Raw genomic sequence first — 22039 nt, forward strand, 5'->3', positions numbered from 1 at the left:
TACAGTAAACATATGGAAGGTCAGTTCTGTCCTGGTGTGCTAAATAGCATTTAACAGCAAATATATGGCCTTTTCAGTGATTCCCTTTGTCTCCAGAAGAAATGTGATGGCTTTTGTTGCATTTTCACCTTTGCTTCTTATCTGGTTGTGGACAACAATACAACCCAGGAAGAGGGCATAGACCCCATTGTTGAGTGAGTGCAATATGGATGGCTCCTGTGAACTTCAGAGGATTAAGGTTTATGTAGAGGTACAACCAAAAGAAATAATGCAGGTTGCATTGATTGTTCTAAGTCATGATTTGTTAACTTCAGTATGTTAGGGAGCCCCTTACATTCCCTGTTGCCACTTTCCCCAAACCAAAACTGTAAGGGAGAGCAAAGCCTTTGCCTGAGGGCAGCCTCTTCTTTCTGGGTGAGCTACTGAAATGACCTAGTAGAGCTACATGGGCCTTCTTTAAAATTCATCTGTGCCTCCCTACCCAAAGTATCCTCACTATTATGATGCCAGGGGTGCAGTGAACATACATAACTTTTCTGATGGTCATACAGTAGTAGTAGTAGTCCTTACAGTAGAACCTCAAAGATACGAACACCAGAGTTACGGACTGACCAGTCAACCAGACACCGTGTGAAATCAGAAGTAACCAATCAGGCAGCAGCAGACACAAACAAAAAAGCAGATGCTGTACTGCATCTTTAAAGGTAGGCACATCTAGACTGCCTATTTCCCCCACCCTCCCCCGCACCATGCATGGGGCAGCCACTTACAGCAAGATGCTATAATGTTATCCTAAACCACAATATTGGTTATACCAGTGTTGGCTTAAGAATTACAATTCTTAAGTTTACATCTCCATCTCAGTATTCTACTTTGAGTTCCTGTAGAAGAAACTATTCTAATTATTCTCAGAATAGTAGATGTATTTGCAGAATCACAAAAATATGGCAATGATAAAGATTAAGTAGAAAATATAAGCTAGAGATGTGTTTTAAAAACATGGCTTCTTTAGGCTTTTTGCAGCTTTGACAGAATTATAGTTGGCATATTTGAGTCATGCTGACATATAAGTTGCTTGAAGAGTCTGACTTTTTTTTTGTTTGTTTTTGTGTTTTTTTTAAATGTGGAGGTTTTTCCTCTCAGAACTCGAACCTCTAGCTTTTGTTTGTACTTGCAACTTCGGTATGGCAAAATCATTCTGTAAAATGGTACTTCAACTGCTTTTTATACTAGAAATGAAAAGATCTCATATAACGTTATGAGATTACAAATGGTTTATTTGTAATCCACATTCTTATGATGATTTTACAGAAATAACTTGAGCCATAATTTTATGGACCTGGACAATTATACTGTCTATATAGTCTAATAAGAGGTCAGAATTAGAGTCAGTGGTAGGGTGTCTCTCATATTCATATTTGTAGTTAGTAGTTCTTGTTCTAGCTCTAGGTAGTGTGATGACTCTCAGCCTGAGGCTTTTAAGGGGCATTTAAGTGTTCATAGGTCAGCATGTAACTTTTCCTATATTCTGATAACTTGTCCTGGGAGAAGATAATAGGGTGGATGGATTTAAATCATTAACCAGGGAATCTTGATGTAAATTTATTTTGTATTTTGCGTTTGTCTTTTATTTAGTTTGCTAAAGAAAGTTTGATGATAATTGGTTGATAACCATTAAAACATGCTGATTTGCAATTTAAATATAGCCTTTATATTAATTTTAGTGCTGCCTTTTGCACCTGAGGACAATTACTCTATATCTGTTCACATGTTTAAGCAATTCTATAGCTTAACTCATATTTAGACAGATCCTTAATTAATTTTTTATTTAAATTGGAAAATGGTGAATTATGCATTTCTTATTTACTAGATTTTTGTACTTGTGATTTGCGTCAAACTGCTTAGATGGAAATTTGAATGCAATTACAGTTGAACCCTGTTATCTCGACGGCCTAGGGGTTTGCCAAAAGCCGTCGAGATAACCAATGATCGAGATAAACCCCTATCCACCCCCCCACCCCCTCCCTGCCCCCTTACCGCGCTGCCTGCACGTGGCTGGATCCGGCAAAGCGGAGCCGGGCGGGCGGCGAAGCGGAGCCGGGCGGGCGGCAGGCGAAGCCGGGACCAGGTATGTGGGGCGGGGACAGGCAGGGACCAGGTATGCGGGGCTGGGCGGGGGGGCGGGGACAGGCAGGGACCGGGTATGCGGGGGCGGGGAAGCGGGGACGGGCGGGCGGGGAAGCGGAGCCGGCGGGCAGGCGGGGACGGGCAGGGACCAGGTATGTGGGGCGGGGACGGGCAGGGACCAGGTATGCGGGGCCGGGCGGGCGGGGACAGGCAGGGACCAGGTATGCGGGGGCGGGCGGGGAAGCGGAGCCGGGCGGGCGGCGAAGCGGAGCCGGCGGGCGGGCGGCAGGCGAAGCCGGGACCAGGTATGTGGGGCGGGGACGGGCAGGGACCAGGTATGCGGGGGTGGGCGGGCGGGGACAGGCAGGGACCGGGTATGCGGGGGCGGGCGGGGAAGCAGAGCCGGGCGGGCGGCGAAGCGGAGCCGGCGGGCGGGCGGCAGGAGAAGCCGGGACCAGGTATGTGGGGCGGGGACGGGCAGGGACCAGGTATGCGGGGCCGGGCGGGCGGGGATAGGCAGGGACCGGGTATGCGGGGGCGGGCGGCGAAGCGGAGCCGGGCAGACGGGCGGGCGGCGAAGCGGAGCCGGCGGGCAGGCGGGTACGCGGGGAACCGCGGGGCTGGGGAGCCGGGGAGCGGGCGGCTGGGGACACGGTGGGTCGGGGACGCGGGAAGCCGGGCGGCTGGGGAACCGCGCGGCTGGAGAGCCGGGGAGCGGGCGGCTGGGGACACGGTGGGTCGGGGACGGGCTCGAGATATTAGGGTTCGGCGAATCGACATAACGGATGAGAAACCCATAAGACAAAGAGGGAGTTTGGCGGTTCCACTTGTAAACCGTCGACTTAATAGGATTGGCAAGGTAACCGAGGTCGACATAAATGGGTTCGACTGTAAATGCAAAAAAACAAAAAGGCATTTTAAAGTTTTTAATTAATTACATAAAACTACCTTAAATGTGCTTGATACATAAGTTTTTCAGAACTAGTTTTGAATAAAACTAATTGTTTAAACAAAGGAAGTTAGTGAATTATGAACTGATTATTTGTTTCTTCAAGTTTTTACAACTAGCAGATCTCATTCTCTCATACCTAGTTTTTATTCATAGATTGGAAGAGGAAAACAAGCTTTCTTGCTCTTTCAACTTTTTATTTATTTATTTTGTTTTGATTTTTCATTGAACTGAACTAGTCACACTGAAATGAAGAAAATATTCTCTGTGCACCTACACCAGAAGAGGCTACTGTTGTCAAAAGCTGATTTAGCACTTCGGTTCCAGGGGCTTAACAAGTGGTTTGACTTTCTTTAAAACTTGGCAGTAAATAGATGCTGCTTAACTTTTTTTAAACTTAATTTAAATGGTTTTACTAGATTAGAATAAATTCAGGTCTTAGTATAGGTTGGAATAATTTCAAATAGGGTTATTTATTTAAGAATCTGTATTGAATTAAAATTTTAAAAAATCTGATTTAAATAAACACAATTTTTATTCCCCTCTCCCCCCTTGACTTTTATCCACCCTGGAAAATAATGGTTGAAAACGTGAGCAAATAATATGTTTATACGTGCGGTTAGCACCAAGACTTTCATTGGTCCCCAAATAAGGCTGTCTTGTAAGCTTTATTTAGTACTCTTGATAAAAATATTAACTATTGTTTTATTTATTATTGTACTATATTTTGTAGCTCTATATGACTGTCTGGTGATTTAAGTGCTCTCATGCTTTCAGACACTCAGTGGCACAATGTGTTATGTTAACAGTGAAAAGACGGATCAATGAAGTGCTTTTCATCCTTTCCACAGCATATTAAAAATAGAATCCAATAACTTTTCTTAAAGTGGCTACCTAAATTGCGTGTGGAAAAACTCTTGATACCAGATTGAAGATTCATATTAAAATTGGTATCCAATACACTTACTCTTATGGTGGTTGATCCTCAGGTCTTACTCAGTAATATAGTTGTAGGCAAACAGTTTTTTCTAGTACTTCAAGTTTCAAACTTTGCAATATGTTTTAAAGATTTTCTTATTCTGGTATGTTCTTCAAGTTCTGATCCTTGATTCAGAAGGAAATAGAGAGACAAGCTCAAGAATATAGAGGGAAATATTTGTACAAAGAATGAAAGAAAGTAGAATCAATCCACATCTCAAATTAATTTTTAAATTAATATTTTTGTTTTATATAACTTTTTATTTTAGATTGCAGCTTCTTATGGAAACATGATTTGTATTTTTGAACCAGTTACTGTCCTGAAACAGAAGAGCAATCATCCTGCTGTAAGTGAATGAACTGTCTTAATTGCTATGGTTTACTTTTATTACTTGGGAGTTGCCTTTTCTGAGATACAAGATGAGATACCAATTTAAAATTGGGACATAGGATGTTTATTGTGTGAAAAAGGGGTGGGGCACATGCTAGTTAAAATGCCACTTTATTATACCTCTTCATAACACTTCAGAAGGGGATACATTGGACCAATCCATAATAAACATACGTAGTAATTGTTTCATTTGTAGTGATTCATCTGTGCAAATCTGTGATTCGCTCTCTCTGACCCTGGCCAATACCAGTAGAAGGTGCAAAAAGCTCCAAATGGAGTACTGTAACCTGTGCACAGGGAAGTTTGCTTTTAAGCTAGCTAGTAAATGATATGCTTACATCCTGCTGCATATGGTTTTATAATGCTTGTTTTATCCTTTTGTAATGCAGCTCTGCTTGTTCTTGCTCATGTGCATCTCAAGTATTTTCAAAAATTCTACTAATCATTTTGCAAAGCATTTTTTAGAATATATTTATCTGTAGATTTCAGAGGGTTTTATAACGGTTGGTAAAAACTGTACTCTCATGTTCCACATAGTGTGACTTCCTTTGGTGTGCGCAAATTTGTGGAATAGCCTTGTGTTTATCAGTTTGACATGGATCCTAATCTTGATTCTTTTAGGTGCTGATTTATGTGATTTAGAGCAGGTTACTTAATCTGAGTCCACTTTTCTTAGCATACTTTACAAGAGTATTGAGTCTTACATGGCATTTTGCATAGACTCAAGTAAGTGAGAAGTATTAAGATGATACAAGGGTACAAATACAACACAGCGGATTTAGCTTCCATCTTGTGTATATTCCATCACATCCATGTGGCTTTTAGAGGTTGCAACACAATTTCCTATCGCCTAGGGGATTTAAGAAATCTACTTCCTGAACTATGCTTACTTTATGAAGTTCCTAAGACATACATAGTACCTATGGGTAATTCAGGAAGCTCTTTTCCTGCTGATACATATTTCCTACACTTTGTAAAAGATCTGCATGCTTTAAATAGTCTGGAAGGTTTTACATTTGTAGACATTCCATTTAATTACTCCATCCTCCAAATGCTCTTCAAAATTAGCTGAGGATGCTAGTTTTCACTAAGACTAGATTAAAATAAGATTTAATGTTCTAGATAAAGCTATTGATCCTTCTAATTTGTCTGAAATCTAAATTTTTAACAAATCAAGATGCAAGTGAGTCTCTCAGTTTTTAGACCCTTCGTATCTCTTCATATTTCTTGAAACATGAGATCACAGCTGTGATTTGTATGGCCTTTACTTATCCATTCAGACAAGTGCCAAATGTCTGTTGCCTAGTAAAACTTTGAATGCCATACAGGCATAGTGTTTCAGTAATTATGTATTAAATGGGTAATCATTAAATGTGTTGTGTTGTAAATATCTCACTTAAGCTAATGAAGTGTGCTAATACTTTTGATTGTAGGGGGTGTATTACCAGTGGCAGAAAAGTGGTCAAATTTTACTGGACTCTATAGCACATAATATAACATGGGATCCCACAGGTAAGAATGGAATTAACTAAAACTTCAAATTGCTTAATATCACATGTTACGTTTGAATTCTTCTTTAGGGAGAAGAGATGATTTCATTTTGTTATAGCAAAACACGATATGTCCAGAGAATATGAGGAAAGTGTTGTGAAATGCCACTTGTCACCTGCATTCTGAGACGCTTATGTATTTTCAATGCGAGACGTTTTTATTTCAAAAAAAAAAAAGTGCCTGCATCTCAGTTATATCTCAACAAACCAATGGTCTATAATGTTGTCCTAGTCTTTGCAGTGTCCAGTGCTGGCTGCTTTAAAAAAAAAGTGGGAGAGTGGCTTAAAAAAAATTATATGAAAGAGGGACATTTGAACACTTCATTCCTGACCACAATTGGGGGTAGTGATAACAAGGTGCCAGGATTGATAGCTCTTGTAATTAGATCCTCATTATTGCATATACTCTAATATTTTGAAAGGAGTATAATTAGATGTATTATTACAGAAGTGCCTAATGTCTTTTGTTGAACAAATGCAACCTACTTTGGAAAAAGTTGTAGAATTTGCTTTTATGTATTTGGACCATAGATGTCCAAATTAAACGTAAAACATGACTTAATATGTAAAAAATAAATGCTGTCTTTTTTTTGTAAGGTTTATCCAGTCTAACAAGTTTTGCTGCATATGGCACTTTGTAGGATTATGCCCATTGCATTGGTTTGGTTTGTGTATAGAAAAAGAGACCTTATTTGTAGTATGTTATGGCTCTTGCCAGTGTTTGTGGTACAGATTAATTGGCTTTTTCTTCAGTATAAAAAGCTATGCCTCATAATTTGATTTGTACATGTTATAATTTTAAACTTTTTGATGTAGGCACTCGTCTCTTGACTGGTTCCAACTGTCTGCGGCTTTGGTCCAATGTTAATTTGGAAAACCAATCTGAAGATGGCAATCCTGAAAGAACAGATGTTAGCTTTGGGGACTGGAGGTGTATGTGGCAATGCAAGTAAGAAGCGAATTTACAAAAAATATGAAACCTCAATAAAAGCAAAATTGACTTTTGTTGTAGTCCATTTTTTCCGCATGAAACTCTTAATGAATTACAGTGGTGATCATCCTGCTATGTATGAAATTTCTGAAATATTACTGAAGACATGAATCTGTTCAATCCTTCGAATTATTATAGGTGGGTGGTACTAAACACATTTCATTCTGCTTCCCAGATTAGTTTAGCTGCTTGAAAGGTGTGTGTTTTTTGTGAGAAGATCCTACTGAAATACCTGGTATAACTGGTTTTATCAATATATCTCTCACTTCGTGCAAAAAGCAAGGAAAATGTGGGAAGCGGTGAATTCAAGTAGAAGTAGTACTAATGTGTGAGATCATAAGGGCTAGAAGAACAGAAATCTTAGGTAACTTACTACTATTTTGAGACTACTGGCTTACTATAATTAAGGGAATTAAGTGAAACTTGGCTCCCTATCTAGATCCTTTATAAGTAAGATTCTTCAAATGATTGTCCACATGGATTCCTCTCCTGGTTCATGTCGCCATGATATTGGATTCTTTAGACCAGTAATGTGCATTAAGGCTACACCGTCTTTTGTCCTCCCATCTAACAGCATGAAGGGCTGAGCAGACCCAGCTGCCTCTGAGTTCCTTCTTACTGTTCATGGCAGTGAGATGGAATCCATAAGAACATAAGCGATCTCTCTCCTGCCATCCATCTCCATCCTCTGACAAACAGAGGCTAGGGACACCATTCCTTACCCATCCTGGCTAATAGCCATTTATGGACTTAACCACCATGAATTTATCCAGTTCTCTCTTAAGCGCTGTTATGGTCCTAGCCTTCACAACCTCCTCAGGTAAGGAGTTCCACAAGTTGACTGTGCGCTGCGTGAGGAAGAACTTCCTTTTATTTGTTTTAAACCTGCTGCCTATTAATTTCATTTGATGACCCCTAGTTCTTGTATTATGGGAATAAGTAAATAACTTTTCCTTATCCACTTTCTCCCCATCACTCATGATTTTATATACCTCTATCAAATCCCCCCTTAGTCTCCTCTTTTCTAAGCTGAAGAGTCCTAGCCTCTTTAATCTTTCCTCATATGGGATCCTCTCCAAACCCCTAATCATTTTAGTTGCCCTTTTCTGAACCTTTTCTACTGCCAGTGTATTTTTTTTGAGATGAGGAGACCACATCTGTACGCAGTATTCCAGATGTTGGCGTACCATCGATTTATATAAGGGCAATAATATATTCTCAGTCTTATTCTCTATCCCCTTTTTAATGATTCCTAACATCCTGTTAGCTTTTTTTGACCGCCTCTGCACACTGCGTGGACATATTCAGAGAACTATCCACGATTACTCCAAGATCTTTTTCCTGAGTCGTTGTAGCTAAATTAGCCCCCGTCATATTGTATGTATAGTTGGCGTTATTTTTCCCTGCAATGTACACCTGTTCTCTGTGCACACTCTGCTAGCATTAGTGTGGTGTTAGTATTGTTAATTAGGTGTTAAGTTTTTTTGTGTGCCAATGGATGAAAAGACTAAGTCATATATTTAGTTTATAGGCTAGATGATACCTCTCTCCAGCTGGGGATCTAGGAATATGTCAGTAGCTAAATCTCAGAGATTCAAAACCTGTCCCCCCTGTGAAACTTAATGTAGTTTTAACAACGGATACCACAGGTGCTGCTTTTGTCTAAGGCTCGGCAGCCAACGTCCTGACAAATGTCCCTCTAGTGCAGGGGAGGGCAAGTTGTAGGCTGGATCTGGCCCATCAGGGCTTTCAGTCCAGCCCGTAGGATTGCCAGCCCTGTAGTGTAGTGGGGCTAAGGCAGGATCCCTGCTTGCCTTGGCCCCGTGCTGCTCCTGGAAGTGGCTGGCACGATGTCCCTGCAGCCCCTGGAGGAGAGGGTAGGCAGAGGGCTCTGTGCGCTGCCCTTGCCTGCAGGCATCACCTCCCGCAGCTCCCATTGGCCAGGAACCGTGGCCAATGGGCGCTTCGGGGAGTGGTACCCGCAAGTGATGGCAGTGCGCAGCGGATCCTCCTCCTCCCCCCCCCCCCCGAGCCTCCACCAGACACACCTGAACGCCTCCTAACCCCCTGCCATGCACCTCTTTACCCCCTGCCCTGAGCCCCCTCCCACACTCTGCACCCCAACCCGCTGCCCTCAGCCCCCTAACCCCCTGCCTTGAGAAACTAAAAGCCATCCTGACTAAGGACCACTGAGAGCCTTCACTTCCCTCCAGAGCTGGATGCATCCAATTCTGCAGCATAAGCCATGGTCACATCTGTGGAGATCAGAAGAGTGGAGGTACAACCACAATTTAAGACCTTCCCTTTGAGGGTAACTTACTTACTTCTAAAACAGAGGAGTCCTTCCACTTGTTGAAAGACTGCAGTGCTTTGTTTAGGTCTGTATATTAGGTCATCACTAATTAAGAAGCAAGTAATACCACAGGATTGCTTCAGGCAGCATCCCCTTACCCAGGTCTATTGGAGAGAGAGAAGCAGAGGTGTCCCACTGACATCCCTCCAGCTCTTCTTCCACCGCTGCACAATCTGCATCTTTTGCCTGGTAGCATGTTTGCTTCCAGAGTCTAGATCCTGACAAAACTGCTTATTCCAGCGCAAAAAAAGGAATTTAAAAATGTTGTTTCCCTTCCTTGTTCCTTTGAGGTCAAATTCCCTTTACTGGACTGCTGCAGCACAGAACTTGATCAATAGTTGACATTGCTTTTCTGGGAGAAAAACTTGAGGCTTACAGTAGAGCACTTTAGAATGTGAGAATTTCCCCTCTGTCTGCTGAGCACTTAAAGTGACTTTGATTTTCAGAAATGGGAACGTATTTAACCTTCCTTCTAGAAGCTTGTGTATTAAATCTGAATTTCTTATGGCTCCCTCGCTCTATTCAGTGCTACTCAGCCCAGCTGCCATTTCAACCCATTTTTCACAGGCTTTTCTCATCAACACAGCAGTGGTCTAGCCTATACTAGTAGATCATTTATAAGGCCTTCTTTGTTCTCAGGTAATACTTCATTTGAAATTTAGAGTTAGGGTCCCAGAGAATTACCAATTCTAACTTAGAGACTCATCTACTTGTTCTGCTGCAGATGGAAGTTTCTCCCCAGGTTTTCATGCCTCCCAGATGCGGAGTTTAGAAGTCTTACACTAAAACCTGAAGATCTCTTCTTTAAGGGGAAGGGATCTGTTAAATATTTCTTAGTATTTTTGCTGCTAGATTATTTTCAACGTCACATCTTGAAATGTTTCATGGACATAAAAATAATGGATTTTAGTATGAACTAGTTCGTTATGGAAATTTTTCTTTTCTCAGAATTGAGAGTTCCTCAGCACATAACGCAGTCGGGTCCCAAAGATTTTTAATTGTAGCGTATGGAGCAGGTACTCTGTCTTTGGGAAAACACTGCAGCATTGCTCCTTTTTATAAATTTTATAGCTAAATTAGCTGAGGTTATGCAGAACATAGCAATTTGTAACTGCCAATCTTATTTTTGTTCAAAGCAAAATGAGGGGAATCAGAATTTGAGATGTTACGCAAAGATCTTTATAATAATGGCTTCATTCATGCCCATGTCTTTGATAATCTTGGAGAATCCATTAGAAAAATCTGAAGGATTAGTTCAAAATGGATCAACCTGCTTTCCCAGTCAAGGTACTCAGCAAGAACTCTCAACATAATAGGTAATCTTTCTGGCCATTTTCTTCTCCTGGCTCCAGGAGGTATTATTTCCAACTTACCAGGATAGAGGTCAACCCAGGTACTCCAGCAACTGAAAATAAAAGGTAAACAGAAGGTTTACGACTCTTTCAGACTAAGAATATAATGAAATGTTTTCCTTTATACTTTTGGACCAGTTCAATTGTAGAAGCATTCTACATTCTTCAAAACGTAGTACTCTGTAGAGTTTCAAGGAAGTCCCTCTTTTCCCCCCTCCTTTCTACTATGGCAATGAACTTGCATTTGCACAGATTTATTTTCAAATATAAGTTCTAACATCAGCACGTCCTCACTACATCATCCAGATCCTTTTTTTTTTTTCAGGTTGTTTATAGTTCCTGTGAAAACAAGTGCATTCTGTTCTATTTCAGTGTGTAACAGAAAAAAGATAAAACATAGAAAATACTCTCATTCTTTCAAGAAATGGCTTAATTTTTACCTTGTTTGTTTCATAAATCTCAAAAATGTGAGATCTGGTCACAGTAGTTCTCACTTCCTGCTATTAATTTTAATTTTATTTGGAATTTAATGTATAATGGTGTCTAAGATTATGTAGGGTATTAAGATCACATCAAGAAAGAGGGTACTTAGGTCTGTCTTAAATTGATTCAAAACCTAAAACAAAAATACCATCTCTGGAGTTTGCCTATCCTTTGAGCTCATTTTTAAGACTTACCAAGTGATGATTTTCCTGGTTTTAAACTTCTGAAAAAACAACTTTTTTTCTTCTTCTTCTTCTTTTTCCAATAGTCAGCTCAGATAGTTGCATCATGACAGTGGAAGAGGGATGTCATCTTTATGCCTTGTGTGCTTGTATCAATGTGTGTATTACGCAGTTTCTTCAAATAACCAAAATGGTTTGGGAAATAAATCTAGACAGAACATCTGCATTGCTGACCACAGTATAAAGATGGTGACGGGTACATTATGGAAGCATCCCTTTTTTTCAGTATCTTATTTCATCACAATCCCCTCAGAAAACTTTTCAGATTTCACAATCAGGAGTCAGTCTTCAATAATGTGTATACACTCCTGTTGGGTAAAATCATAAACTTTCTGTAATTAAGAGTGCGCAAGAGGATTTGTGGGGTTTAATATATCTAGAACATGGATATGTACTTTTGGCTAAATCAACTCCAATCTGATGGAGACATCACATAAATTGTAATGGTGTCCACCCCTATTGGAGCCCACCCTAAACTGAATACTGTTGGACACTGAGCTACTTAAATTGTGGCTTTGTTGTTATAAAGCTTTCTGATTTGCATCACTGAGTTTTGTTTTATGATTATGCTCTGGTAGGTATTCATCACAATATAGGTGAATTGATGACCAACTTGTCACTTATAGATTTGTCATGGGTTAAGCCTTACATTTCAGATTTTTCATTTTTATAAAAATCCAAGGCTAATGGAAATTTTAATCACTGATTTTTAAAACCTCAATATTTACAATATTTACATCCATGCAGTAGCTGAGTGCACAAACAGTGAAAGCCTACATATTTTTCAATGGAAATGCAGTGCAGTGAGAGCACAACCTAATAAAACAAAGATTTTTTTTTTTTTTAAATCTAGATAAATTATCAAGCTAACAGAAACAGTAATGAGGACTACTTCAAGTGGTGTGTTAGATTTAAAAACAAAACAAAAAATCAGTACTGCATTAATGTAGTTCTTTGGAATATATGGTGCAGGAAGAGAAGTGTTCTTATGGTTTGTTCATGGAAAGAGTTGAGTGGAATTGAATTTGAAGAATGCGTGAGGTGGGGATTGAGCGCATCTGGGAGAAGCAGTTTAAGACCAAACCATCAGGACTCACCTCATCACAATCACATTGTCTCTGGCAGGAGTCAGCAGGTCATCTGAACCTGATGTCTCTGCTAACCACAGCCTTCCTTTGACTCTTGAGCTGTAGAAGGGTCTCCTCACAGCGCCCCCATAGCTTGCTAGCGCTTGAGTCTGATGATACCAACTGCAGTATATGAAATTAAACTTGAAATATAAAGAATTTTTCATAAAATATCAAAGAAATAACTATGTATTCTATGCTTCTGACCTTTTTTACCTTATTTATGTTGCTACATTTTTTAATTATCAAATTAATGTTTTTTTAATTCTTTATTTTACAGAACTGCTTCCCAAGTTTATCTAATGAAATTTTCACCAGATGGGGAATTCTTTGCTACTGCAGGAAAGGTAAATAACTTTGGTATGACAGATTTACGTTTCTTTAGAAAGGTTATGAAATAATGCATCCATTTTTTGAAAAACAGGAAAAGTAATACTTGTTTTTTTCTTTTTTTTATAATTCAGAATGTCAGTAGCTTCCAAAAAATCATCTCCTAATGCTGTTTAGTGACTACTTTGAGTAATTGGGAGGGCTAAAATTCAGACAGGAAACGCTACAGATTTAGTTCTAGTAGTACTGCCTTTGTTTCTGTTATGAGTAGATAATAGGTCAGTGCCAAAACATAAGACATTAGGAAGTGAACGGTCTGTACCAGAGGAGTAGGCCCATGAAATGAAAATTGGATGTGATTACTTACTAAAAAGTAAAGGGAAATATTGGAGTTTTTCTTAATGTTTAAAAATACATTTTTGATGAGAAGCTGATGTGCCAACATGAGTGACACCACCTGTTAGGCAATCTCTTTATCTCATTAAAATATAGACTCTCTGAAAGTTGGCTGAGCAATCAGACTGTCTGAAACTTTTGAGTGTTTGACATGCAAGCATTAAATCTTCAGGTTTTTAAATAAGCCTGCATGGAAACTTATGCCTCCATGGTCAGTGTCTTCTAATAGGTACCCATGTTAGTGTCAAATGTCTGTGGCAGCTTACAAATTTAGCTTTGAAAACTTGGTAGTGAACAAGTTCCAGCTACTAAAGCACTGATTGTTGCAGCAGCTTGGGAATGGTATTCAAGGTGAAACCATCACCATGTTGTCCCATCTCTAACAGCGTTAACCAGATGATCTGCCAACTTCTACTTCTAGAAAAGCTATTTAATTCTCCTTACTCAGCTCTCAAAAGAGTATACAGAACTTAATGCTGTGGAATCAGGGAGATGGGAACTCAAGGTGGTATGATGGGTGCACTGAAAAACAGTATTGTTTGTCCATGTTGGAGCCTGCAGTGTCTGTGGAGAGTGTGTACATAGCATTAATAGCATCAATAGATAGCCTATCATTCTTGTTCGAAGGGGATTTAAATACTGACATGACATCACAAGAAAGTCCTGTCAGAATGTTCTTGAACAATGTCCAGAGCCATATTCTGAGAATTTGATAATTTTGGAAATTGGTTGCTCAACATATCTTATAATGAAGATCATATAACATTAAGGTTATGGCTAAAAAGTTTCTGAAGTCAGGAAATGAAACAAGGCTCCCATAATAGTAATCTGTTATGTTGTGTATGCCCTGTACCATGGATAGAGTGCTAGCAATAGGTACATTTAAGGCAGGAACAACCTGTGTGCATCTATGTAACTACTGGTTGATCAAAGAGAATAGAGTGACAGATATAAAGATCATTGGGTTGATGGAGTTGTTTAGGTTAATGATAAACTTCTCTAAATCCGAGCCTGAAAGGATCCAGGACAAATATGGGACTGACAAAGAGGGTTTTTCAGACTTAGGAAGCATCAGTAAGGATTGTGCTCTCTCTCTTTAGGCTGATTCTCACCCTAGTGTCTATAAAAACGGATGGCACATCTCCATGTGTGCCAACCTCTGAAGATCTGGAAGTCTTGGTGTTGAGTGACAGACTGATGTTACATCCCTGTGAGGATTGATCTGAGTGTGTTTTTTGGCTAGGTTGCAATCCTGGCATAGCTGTGCATTTTGGAAAGGGATTAAAAAATTGTCATCAACTGTACTAACCATGAGTGTATGCTACAAGCACATGATCTGCTACGGAATAAATAGCTATAAACAAGTATACTGGAGGCAGAAACTTGCTCTAAGAATGGCTCTGATTCATCTAGTCAGACCACTGTTCTCCATACACAAGCAGAGAGGAACATGCTCATACTCTTTGAAGAAACCCTGGAGGCATGGAATGGAACAGTACAGAATGAATAAAAAATAACTTAAAAAAAAAAAACAAATCAGATTTTTTTATTTAAAATCGGTTTTTAAATTTCTGTTTAAAATAGAATACAGTACTTTTTTCTTTTCAACAATATACTTGTTTAAAATGAAATATGAACTTAATACAAAATATGTTAAGGTCTAAATTTATTGTAATCTCTTAAAACATTTAAACAAAAAAGAAATTATACTGAATCCATGAGCCTCTATCAAAAGGCTTTAACCTTTGTGTTAAAAGATGCTTTTCTATATAAAGAAAGATGTTTTCCCCCTGATTTTAACTTCTGAGGTCAATCTTTATAAATGTGGCAAAATAGGTTATATACTGTATTAAGGGCTTGATCCTGTGGGGGACCCAAGGACTGTGCTCCTGGGTGTAAGAGACTGGCAAAGTAATTTAGGAGACACCTTTTGAAGAGACCTAGGCAAGTAGGAACTTAAGCATCAGTAACTTTCACTTAGGAATATTTGTAAATTTTCCCAGGCTGACCTGAAATGATGAGTTTAAATCACTGACTGCAGTTAATTCCTATGTGTGAGGTGATTTAATTGTAAATGTGAAACATCTTTTGATAAGAGAAGTTTTATGTATCCAAAATATTTAAGGTTGTTTTTAATAAAAATATATTTTATATGCTATTTTGTGTTTGTTTAAATTTGTTACCATCTTAATGCAGCTTGACACACATCATGAGCAAAATGTTATCTAATAAATAATATATCATTCATCATTTACTAACATGCTAAAATGTATAATAAGAATGTGAAAATATTAAGCTGTATAATTTTTTAAACAAATGTATGTAGGTATAGTATACCCTCAGTATCAAAAAGATGAACCAAATCTAGAGTAAAGGTTCTGTTTAGTTGTAAATCAGTGTGTTTTAATGGTTATTTGTGCCAATGAGAATGTACCTTTCTTTTGAAAATAACTGAAGTACAAATGGAAAATTAGATTAAAATCAGTGACTTAAATCAAGGATTTCCATTGGTGATTAAAATCATCTTGATTTAAAATCAGTCCACCCTGCAGCAGTGTCCTGCAAGACATTTTCCACTTACTCTTTAGGAAAGGAAAACACTACAGCATGTGGGTTAAACCAGTTGATAGTGGGATCTTATAGATGGTCCCTAGATTAGGGAGACAACCTATTTGCAACATATTTGAACAAAGTACTAGTGAATGATGTCTTGACTTCCTGTTGGATGAAGCAATCATGTATAAATGTTTTGTTCACCTTTGAGAGAGGCAAGGTAGATGAGGTATTTCTTTATATTGGCCCAACTCTGAGGGTACAAACTTTTTGAGCTACACCAAGCTCTTCAGGTCTGAGGAAGGAAGGAGTTAGTGTTTGAGCTTTTCACCTTTATTAACCTTTGATGGGGGTGAGAGGACGCTAAGGCTTTGGTCAAACTCAGAGGGTAAATTTTTTTTTTTTGTCTTGGTGTCTCTTCTTCCCTCCCACCCCCTCACCCTGTGATGCCTACAGACCTCTATTGGTTCTAAGAATAAGATTCCAATCTGGTTGGGGATAACTTGCTGATAAGTATGGTTCAAGTAATTGTAGTTGTAGTAAGTGTTCTTAAAACTTCAAGATACATTACACCAATTCCCAGCATCACCAAAAAGAAAATATCTCAGTGTACCTGCACAGTATTTGGTAGCCAGTAAAATTGTGTATGGTTGGTAGTAAATTCACTCAGCTGAATCCTTAAGGAACTGCTTACTTATGACTTTCATATTCAGTTTTGGGATTATTTTAGTTTATTTTAGATCAGCACACAACGTTAAATGTGTGTGTGTGTTGCATCGCACTCGCGCAGGAACAGAGCCCAAGCAGAGAGAGAGAGCGTGTGTGTGTATGCATATCCATTTATTCATTCCCAGCATGCTCTTATATACAATATAGTCAACAATCAATTGCTAATTGATTAATTATACACACACACCCACAGCTGTAACCCCATAGGGTAATTATCATCCTACACACCTGTATCCTATTTACAATTAGCTGGCCAATGAGAACAAGCCCAAGGCCAGTCCTTCACACACAACCCAGCATAATCAGTTCAGCATCTCACATTGTAATCCCACATCTCCCCCCTCTATTCAAAATCAAAAGAAGAGGGAAAGGAAAAAGGATAAAAAACATTCACAAAACATTTCCAACTTATAACAACATAATACCACAGTCTATCTTAGTCTTATCCAAAAAGTTTAGATTATCATAATAAATATTATGGTGGAAAACTAAAGAACAATAGTGTTTAAAACAGATAAGTGCAGGTCCTCAGCTGGTGTAAAATAACACCAGCTGAGGATCTGCCTCAGAGCCTTCAAATAAGATCACAATACACAACCACTGAGTAATCTGTTCACAAGCCAAAATTAAAACTTTATAAAACCAACCTATATAACTATGCAATCATTAACATATAACCCAACAACACCAAACAAAAACAAAACATAACAAATAAATAGTGCAAACTCTACAGGATTCCCCCCTTCCTAATACCAAAACATCCCTCAGATGTCAGGCGATCAAACTGACACTGAGGGAGGGGGGGTCCTAGAGAAAATACATAAACCACATAAAAAATCTTAACAACACAACAACAATTCTGGCCAGAAGACATCACAAAACAAAACAAAAAACACAAAACATCTTAATAATTGCATGGTACACTAAATATTATACAATCAACACAAAATTTCTTGAGCAAGTGATAGAATTGTAAAAACTAAAAAGCAGTTATAGCTTTGACTCTCCAATATAGCTTCTCTAACACAATTTTCAAAGCAATATCTTGAGAAGCACAAATAAAGACAATAAACAAGTTGGACATTCTGTAGTGAATGTGTCATAAGAATCAAATCTGTGAGGCAATTTCTATAAAAGACATCACATACTGATTTAAAGGCAGTTGCAAAGCAGTCTGAGTTAACTCCCAAGTCTTAAAAATTTAAAAACAAAACAAAAAACCTTTCCATTTAGCAACACTCCATTTAGCAACACTGTTCTCTTATTAAAACTGGGTTCTTATATATTTTAACATGCACTCAATGGCACAGAGATAGTGTTTTCTTAAAAAGGAAAGGCAGCTGTTATTCATTTCATGCTTGAAGAGAACTCTCCTCCGACGTTGTCTAACTTCAGCTCCCGGAAAAGATTGCTCCCAGCAGGAACACCTATTAGCAGGCGTCCTGCATACAATACTACTGAAGTTCTGCAGCTGCATAAGAGACCTTGATCCTCTCCACCCCCGCCTCCAGCTTGATTTCAAAGTTCCAAGCTCCTCCTTGTCTCACAGCATGGAGTCTAGAGGACTCTGGTAATTGTAGGAGAAGTAACGCACTCACAGGATGATCTCCCGGGCAGTCTTGAGGATCTCGACAGCCTTGCTGTACTCAATGTCCTGAAAATCAACATCATTAACTGCCAAGACCTGGTCTCCCTCCTGCAGCCTGCCCCGCTCCGCGATGCATATCTTCCACTAATACAGCGGTTTCCATGGTAGCTGCTCTGCCCTTCTCCGCCGCGACTTATAGCCGCCCTTCTTCTCCGCGACTTATAGCCGCCGCTTATCTCCGCGACTTATAGCCGCTCTCCTCTGGGCTCAGGTGTGCCTCCCTTTTCAGACGCCCTGCAGCTTGCCGCTCAACACTGAGCTCAGGTGCGCTTCCTTTCTTTTCGGGCATCCTCGGCTCCTAGCCGCGCAACACTGAACTCTGGTGCGTCTCCTTTTCTTTTCAGGCCACCAACACTAATGCCCGCAGCTTCTCCGCCATTTGTTGCATCGCACTCGCGCAGGAACAGAGCCCAAGCAGAGAGAGAGAGCGTGTGTGTGTATGCATATCCATTTATTCATTCCCAGCATGCTCTTATATACAATATAGTCAACAATCAATTGCTAATTGATTAATTATACACACACACCCACAGCTGTAACCCCATAGGGTAATTATCATCCTACACACCTGTATCCTATTTACAATTAGCTGGCCAATGAGAACAAGCCCAAGGCCAGTCCTTCACACACAACCCAGCATAATCAGTTCAGCATCTCACATTGTAATCCCACATGTGTGTGTTCTCATTCATAAAATGAAATGTCCTTTTGGTGGCACAGGTTCTGGAGGCAGGTATCTTCCCCCGCACTGTGGGCTTAATTCTGAGTATATTATCATGTCATTAATTTACCTTTGCCTTATATTCCTGGTGTTCAAAATAGATGTCCTTTTGGTCACTTTGTCTGTGAAATAAAGCTGATAAATATGCGACCACTTAGTCACTGCAATGATGTGGCTCCAAATCTGGGGTAGTTCTGGTGAGTGTGACTCTGTCTGTTAGAGCGGAGAAGGATCTTGTCTTTTATGGACATAATGGTCCATGTACTCTAGCTTTGTTTGAGTCTCTTGAGGTTTTTCCATCACCAGCATTTCCTTTCTCTTGCTTTGGCTTTTCTTTCATAGATCATCTGAGAATAAGTGATCTTTAGGGATAAGGAGAGGGTTCTTTACTGCCACCATGTCAGTGTGATCATAATGGACTTGCTTGTTAGAAACCTAGAACATTGACGTTTTGGCTGGGTTGGTTTTTTTCATTGGGATGTTCCCAAGATAAACTGAGCTCTTGAGTCTTCCCTGTATGGAAGGGGCTGTCTGACCAAGATATGGTACAGTTCTTGAGCCCTTTGTGACTAGGCCGAAGATCCTGTCTAGGGGAATACCCTACTCCATAGGCATAGTTAGAGAGAATCTGGAGAACTGAACAGTAGATGTGCCTAAACCTCTTCATTATCCTGAATGTCATAGGTGTTTATGTAGTTTTCTCAAGGTAGCCTGGATTCTCCTGTTTACACAGGTGTAAGTCAGAATTAACTCCGCTGAAATTGATGGAATTGCACAAGTTGAAACCATGATAGAATATCTCAGCAGCTCCTCCAGGAACTCCCTGCCATTAGGATGTTCAGACAACCAAAAGGAGGTAGGGATTTGACACGAGCAAGACTGACTATGACTTTGGTATAACTTAGGTCACTATGGGGTGTGACTAAGCCACCCTCTTGAGTGATGTAAATTATACCACCCTAAGCACCAGTGTGAACTGTGCTATGTTGGTGGGAGAACTTCTCCCACTGACATAGCTACCACCTCTTGCGGAGGTGGATTTATTATGCCTATGGGAGAGCTCTTTCCTGTCAGCATAGAGTATCTTCACTAGATGTACTATAGCAGTGCAGCTGCACTGATTTAGCGCATCTAGTGTAGAGTAGCCCTAAAAGGGAATTCTCTCACCATCTAGGACAGAATCTAGGATTTCTATAGCACCATTTGGTCTTTGAAAATTTTTTTATATTGGGCAGATAAGGAAGGCCTAAAGCTTACTGAGTGACTTGAATTCACTGCCACCAGACAAATGATACTCTATGTAAAAAGCATTGTCAGGCGATATTTGGGGCTTTCAAATGCACCAACTTAATATCATCTAGAATCTGTGGGAACTAATTGAAAATTTTCAGCTGAAATTTCCCAAAGTGTGTGGTGATGTAAATCATGTATTTGAATTAGTGAGTGATAACTATTGATTTTTACATCAATTTTAATCTGGTTTTACATTTAGACTTTTTATTTACCAACAAAGTTGACTTTTAATGGTTGGTATAACTGAGTACTTGACAGCTAGGAGAATATACTATGCCTATACATTTTTTAATGGTTATGTAAAATTTACATTTATTTATACTCTGTATTTTTATTTTATTGTGTTAGAAAATGGTGAATGATGCACTTATTTACTAGATCAACTTTTTATTTGTAATGAGTGTCAGGCTGCATTTGGAGATTTGCAATTCAATTAAAAACGCACAATATTAAAAATCCTTTGTTTATTAGTTAAATAAACCTTAAATGTGCTGGATATACAAGAAAAAAAGTTATCAAAATGTTATGTTTGAAACTGATTTAATAAACATAAGAAGCACTATTTGTAGTTAGTGACTTGAACTGGTTACCATTTCCTCCAGACTTTAGAACTAGTAGATCTGATCCTCCCCCTTCATTTTTATTTGTACATTAAAAGAGAGAAACTTTTTTTTTTCTGCTTTTTCAACTCCCAACTGGTTTTTAAACTTTTTATCAACATGTAATTGAACTAAACTAGTGGAATAAACTGAAAGGAAGAAAATACTGTCTACACCTGCATAAGACTTTACTGCTGTCAAAAGCTTGTTTAGCACTTCAACAGACTCTGGTTCCAGGTGCTTAGCCAGTGACTTCTACCAGCTCAGTGGTTGGACTTCCTTTGAAACTTCAGCAGCAAATATACTGTTTGAATATTATATTTTATTTAATTCAAATTATTTTAATGTCATTTAAAATTTAATTTAAATAAGTTTAACGGGATTTAATATAAATATTCCTATTTAAATAAAAAAACCCACTTTTATTCTGGAATTTGACTTTACCTTGGAATTTCTATTAGGATAAACTTTCTTTTGTTTTCCTACTTTCTGCTCAGGATGACTGTCTTGTAAAAGTGTGGTATAATACCGATAGTTGGCGATCAGCAGTAACACCTCAAAGTTCAAGTCCACAAAAACAAGCACAAGAGGTTGATTTTTCATTTGTTTACTTGGCCCATCCTCGATCTGTAAATGGATTTTCATGGAGGAAGACAAGCAAATACATGCCACGGTCAGTAGCTTAATTGCTTGATATCTGTAAATTGTTGTTCATTACCTGATAAACTTTCCTTCCAACGTTTGTAATAGGCTTTTTTTAAAACTACCCTAGCTGCTCTTCTCTGGAGACCTTGGTTTAAATCCAGTTTCCTACTGTGCTAATTCAACAATACTAAATTGTGGCTGCTCTGCTACTTCTGTATGTACTATGAGCTCCCTCACACACCTCATGTTTATACTGTACATTCTGTCAAGGTTCTTTTATGTTCTGTTTACCACAGTTTGAGCACTTCCTATGAGTAAAAAGTTATTTCCTATTACCCTGCCAGCAAAAGGCAGACTTGTATTTTTATTTTATTTTATTTTATTTTTTAAGATGTAAGGGTGGGAAAGCCCCGAGTGAAGAGAGAGAGGTTTTGCATTTAGCTCTGGACGGGAATCTCATCTTTTGGTCCAGAGGCTAACAAAATTATATCCCTACTTCGGTCTTAACAAGCAGACCTGGAGAATGTTCTGACTTCTGCAGTACAGTTTGTATCCAACAGTAATTAAGCACTCTATCTAAAT

General features: G+C 39.1%; 1 protein-coding gene across 2 annotated transcripts in view; it reads left to right on the forward strand.

Moving 5' to 3' along the window:
* DMXL1 (Dmx like 1) overlaps window positions 1-22039 on the forward strand; it is a 146339-nt gene that overhangs the window by 20072 nt on the left and 104228 nt on the right. For both annotated transcript variants that reach the window (XM_045021744.1, XM_045021745.1), the window contains exons 3-7: window positions 4324-4401; window positions 5879-5957; window positions 6812-6944; window positions 12824-12890; window positions 21310-21485. In XM_045021744.1, the coding sequence (XP_044877679.1) occupies window positions 4324-4401; window positions 5879-5957; window positions 6812-6944; window positions 12824-12890; window positions 21310-21485 (533 nt within the window). The remainder of the gene's footprint in view (window positions 1-4323; window positions 4402-5878; window positions 5958-6811; window positions 6945-12823; window positions 12891-21309; window positions 21486-22039) is intronic.

Source organism: Mauremys mutica, chromosome 6 (assembly GCF_020497125.1).
Source record: "Mauremys mutica isolate MM-2020 ecotype Southern chromosome 6, ASM2049712v1, whole genome shotgun sequence".
NCBI classification, from domain to species: Eukaryota; Metazoa; Chordata; order Testudines; family Geoemydidae; genus Mauremys; species Mauremys mutica.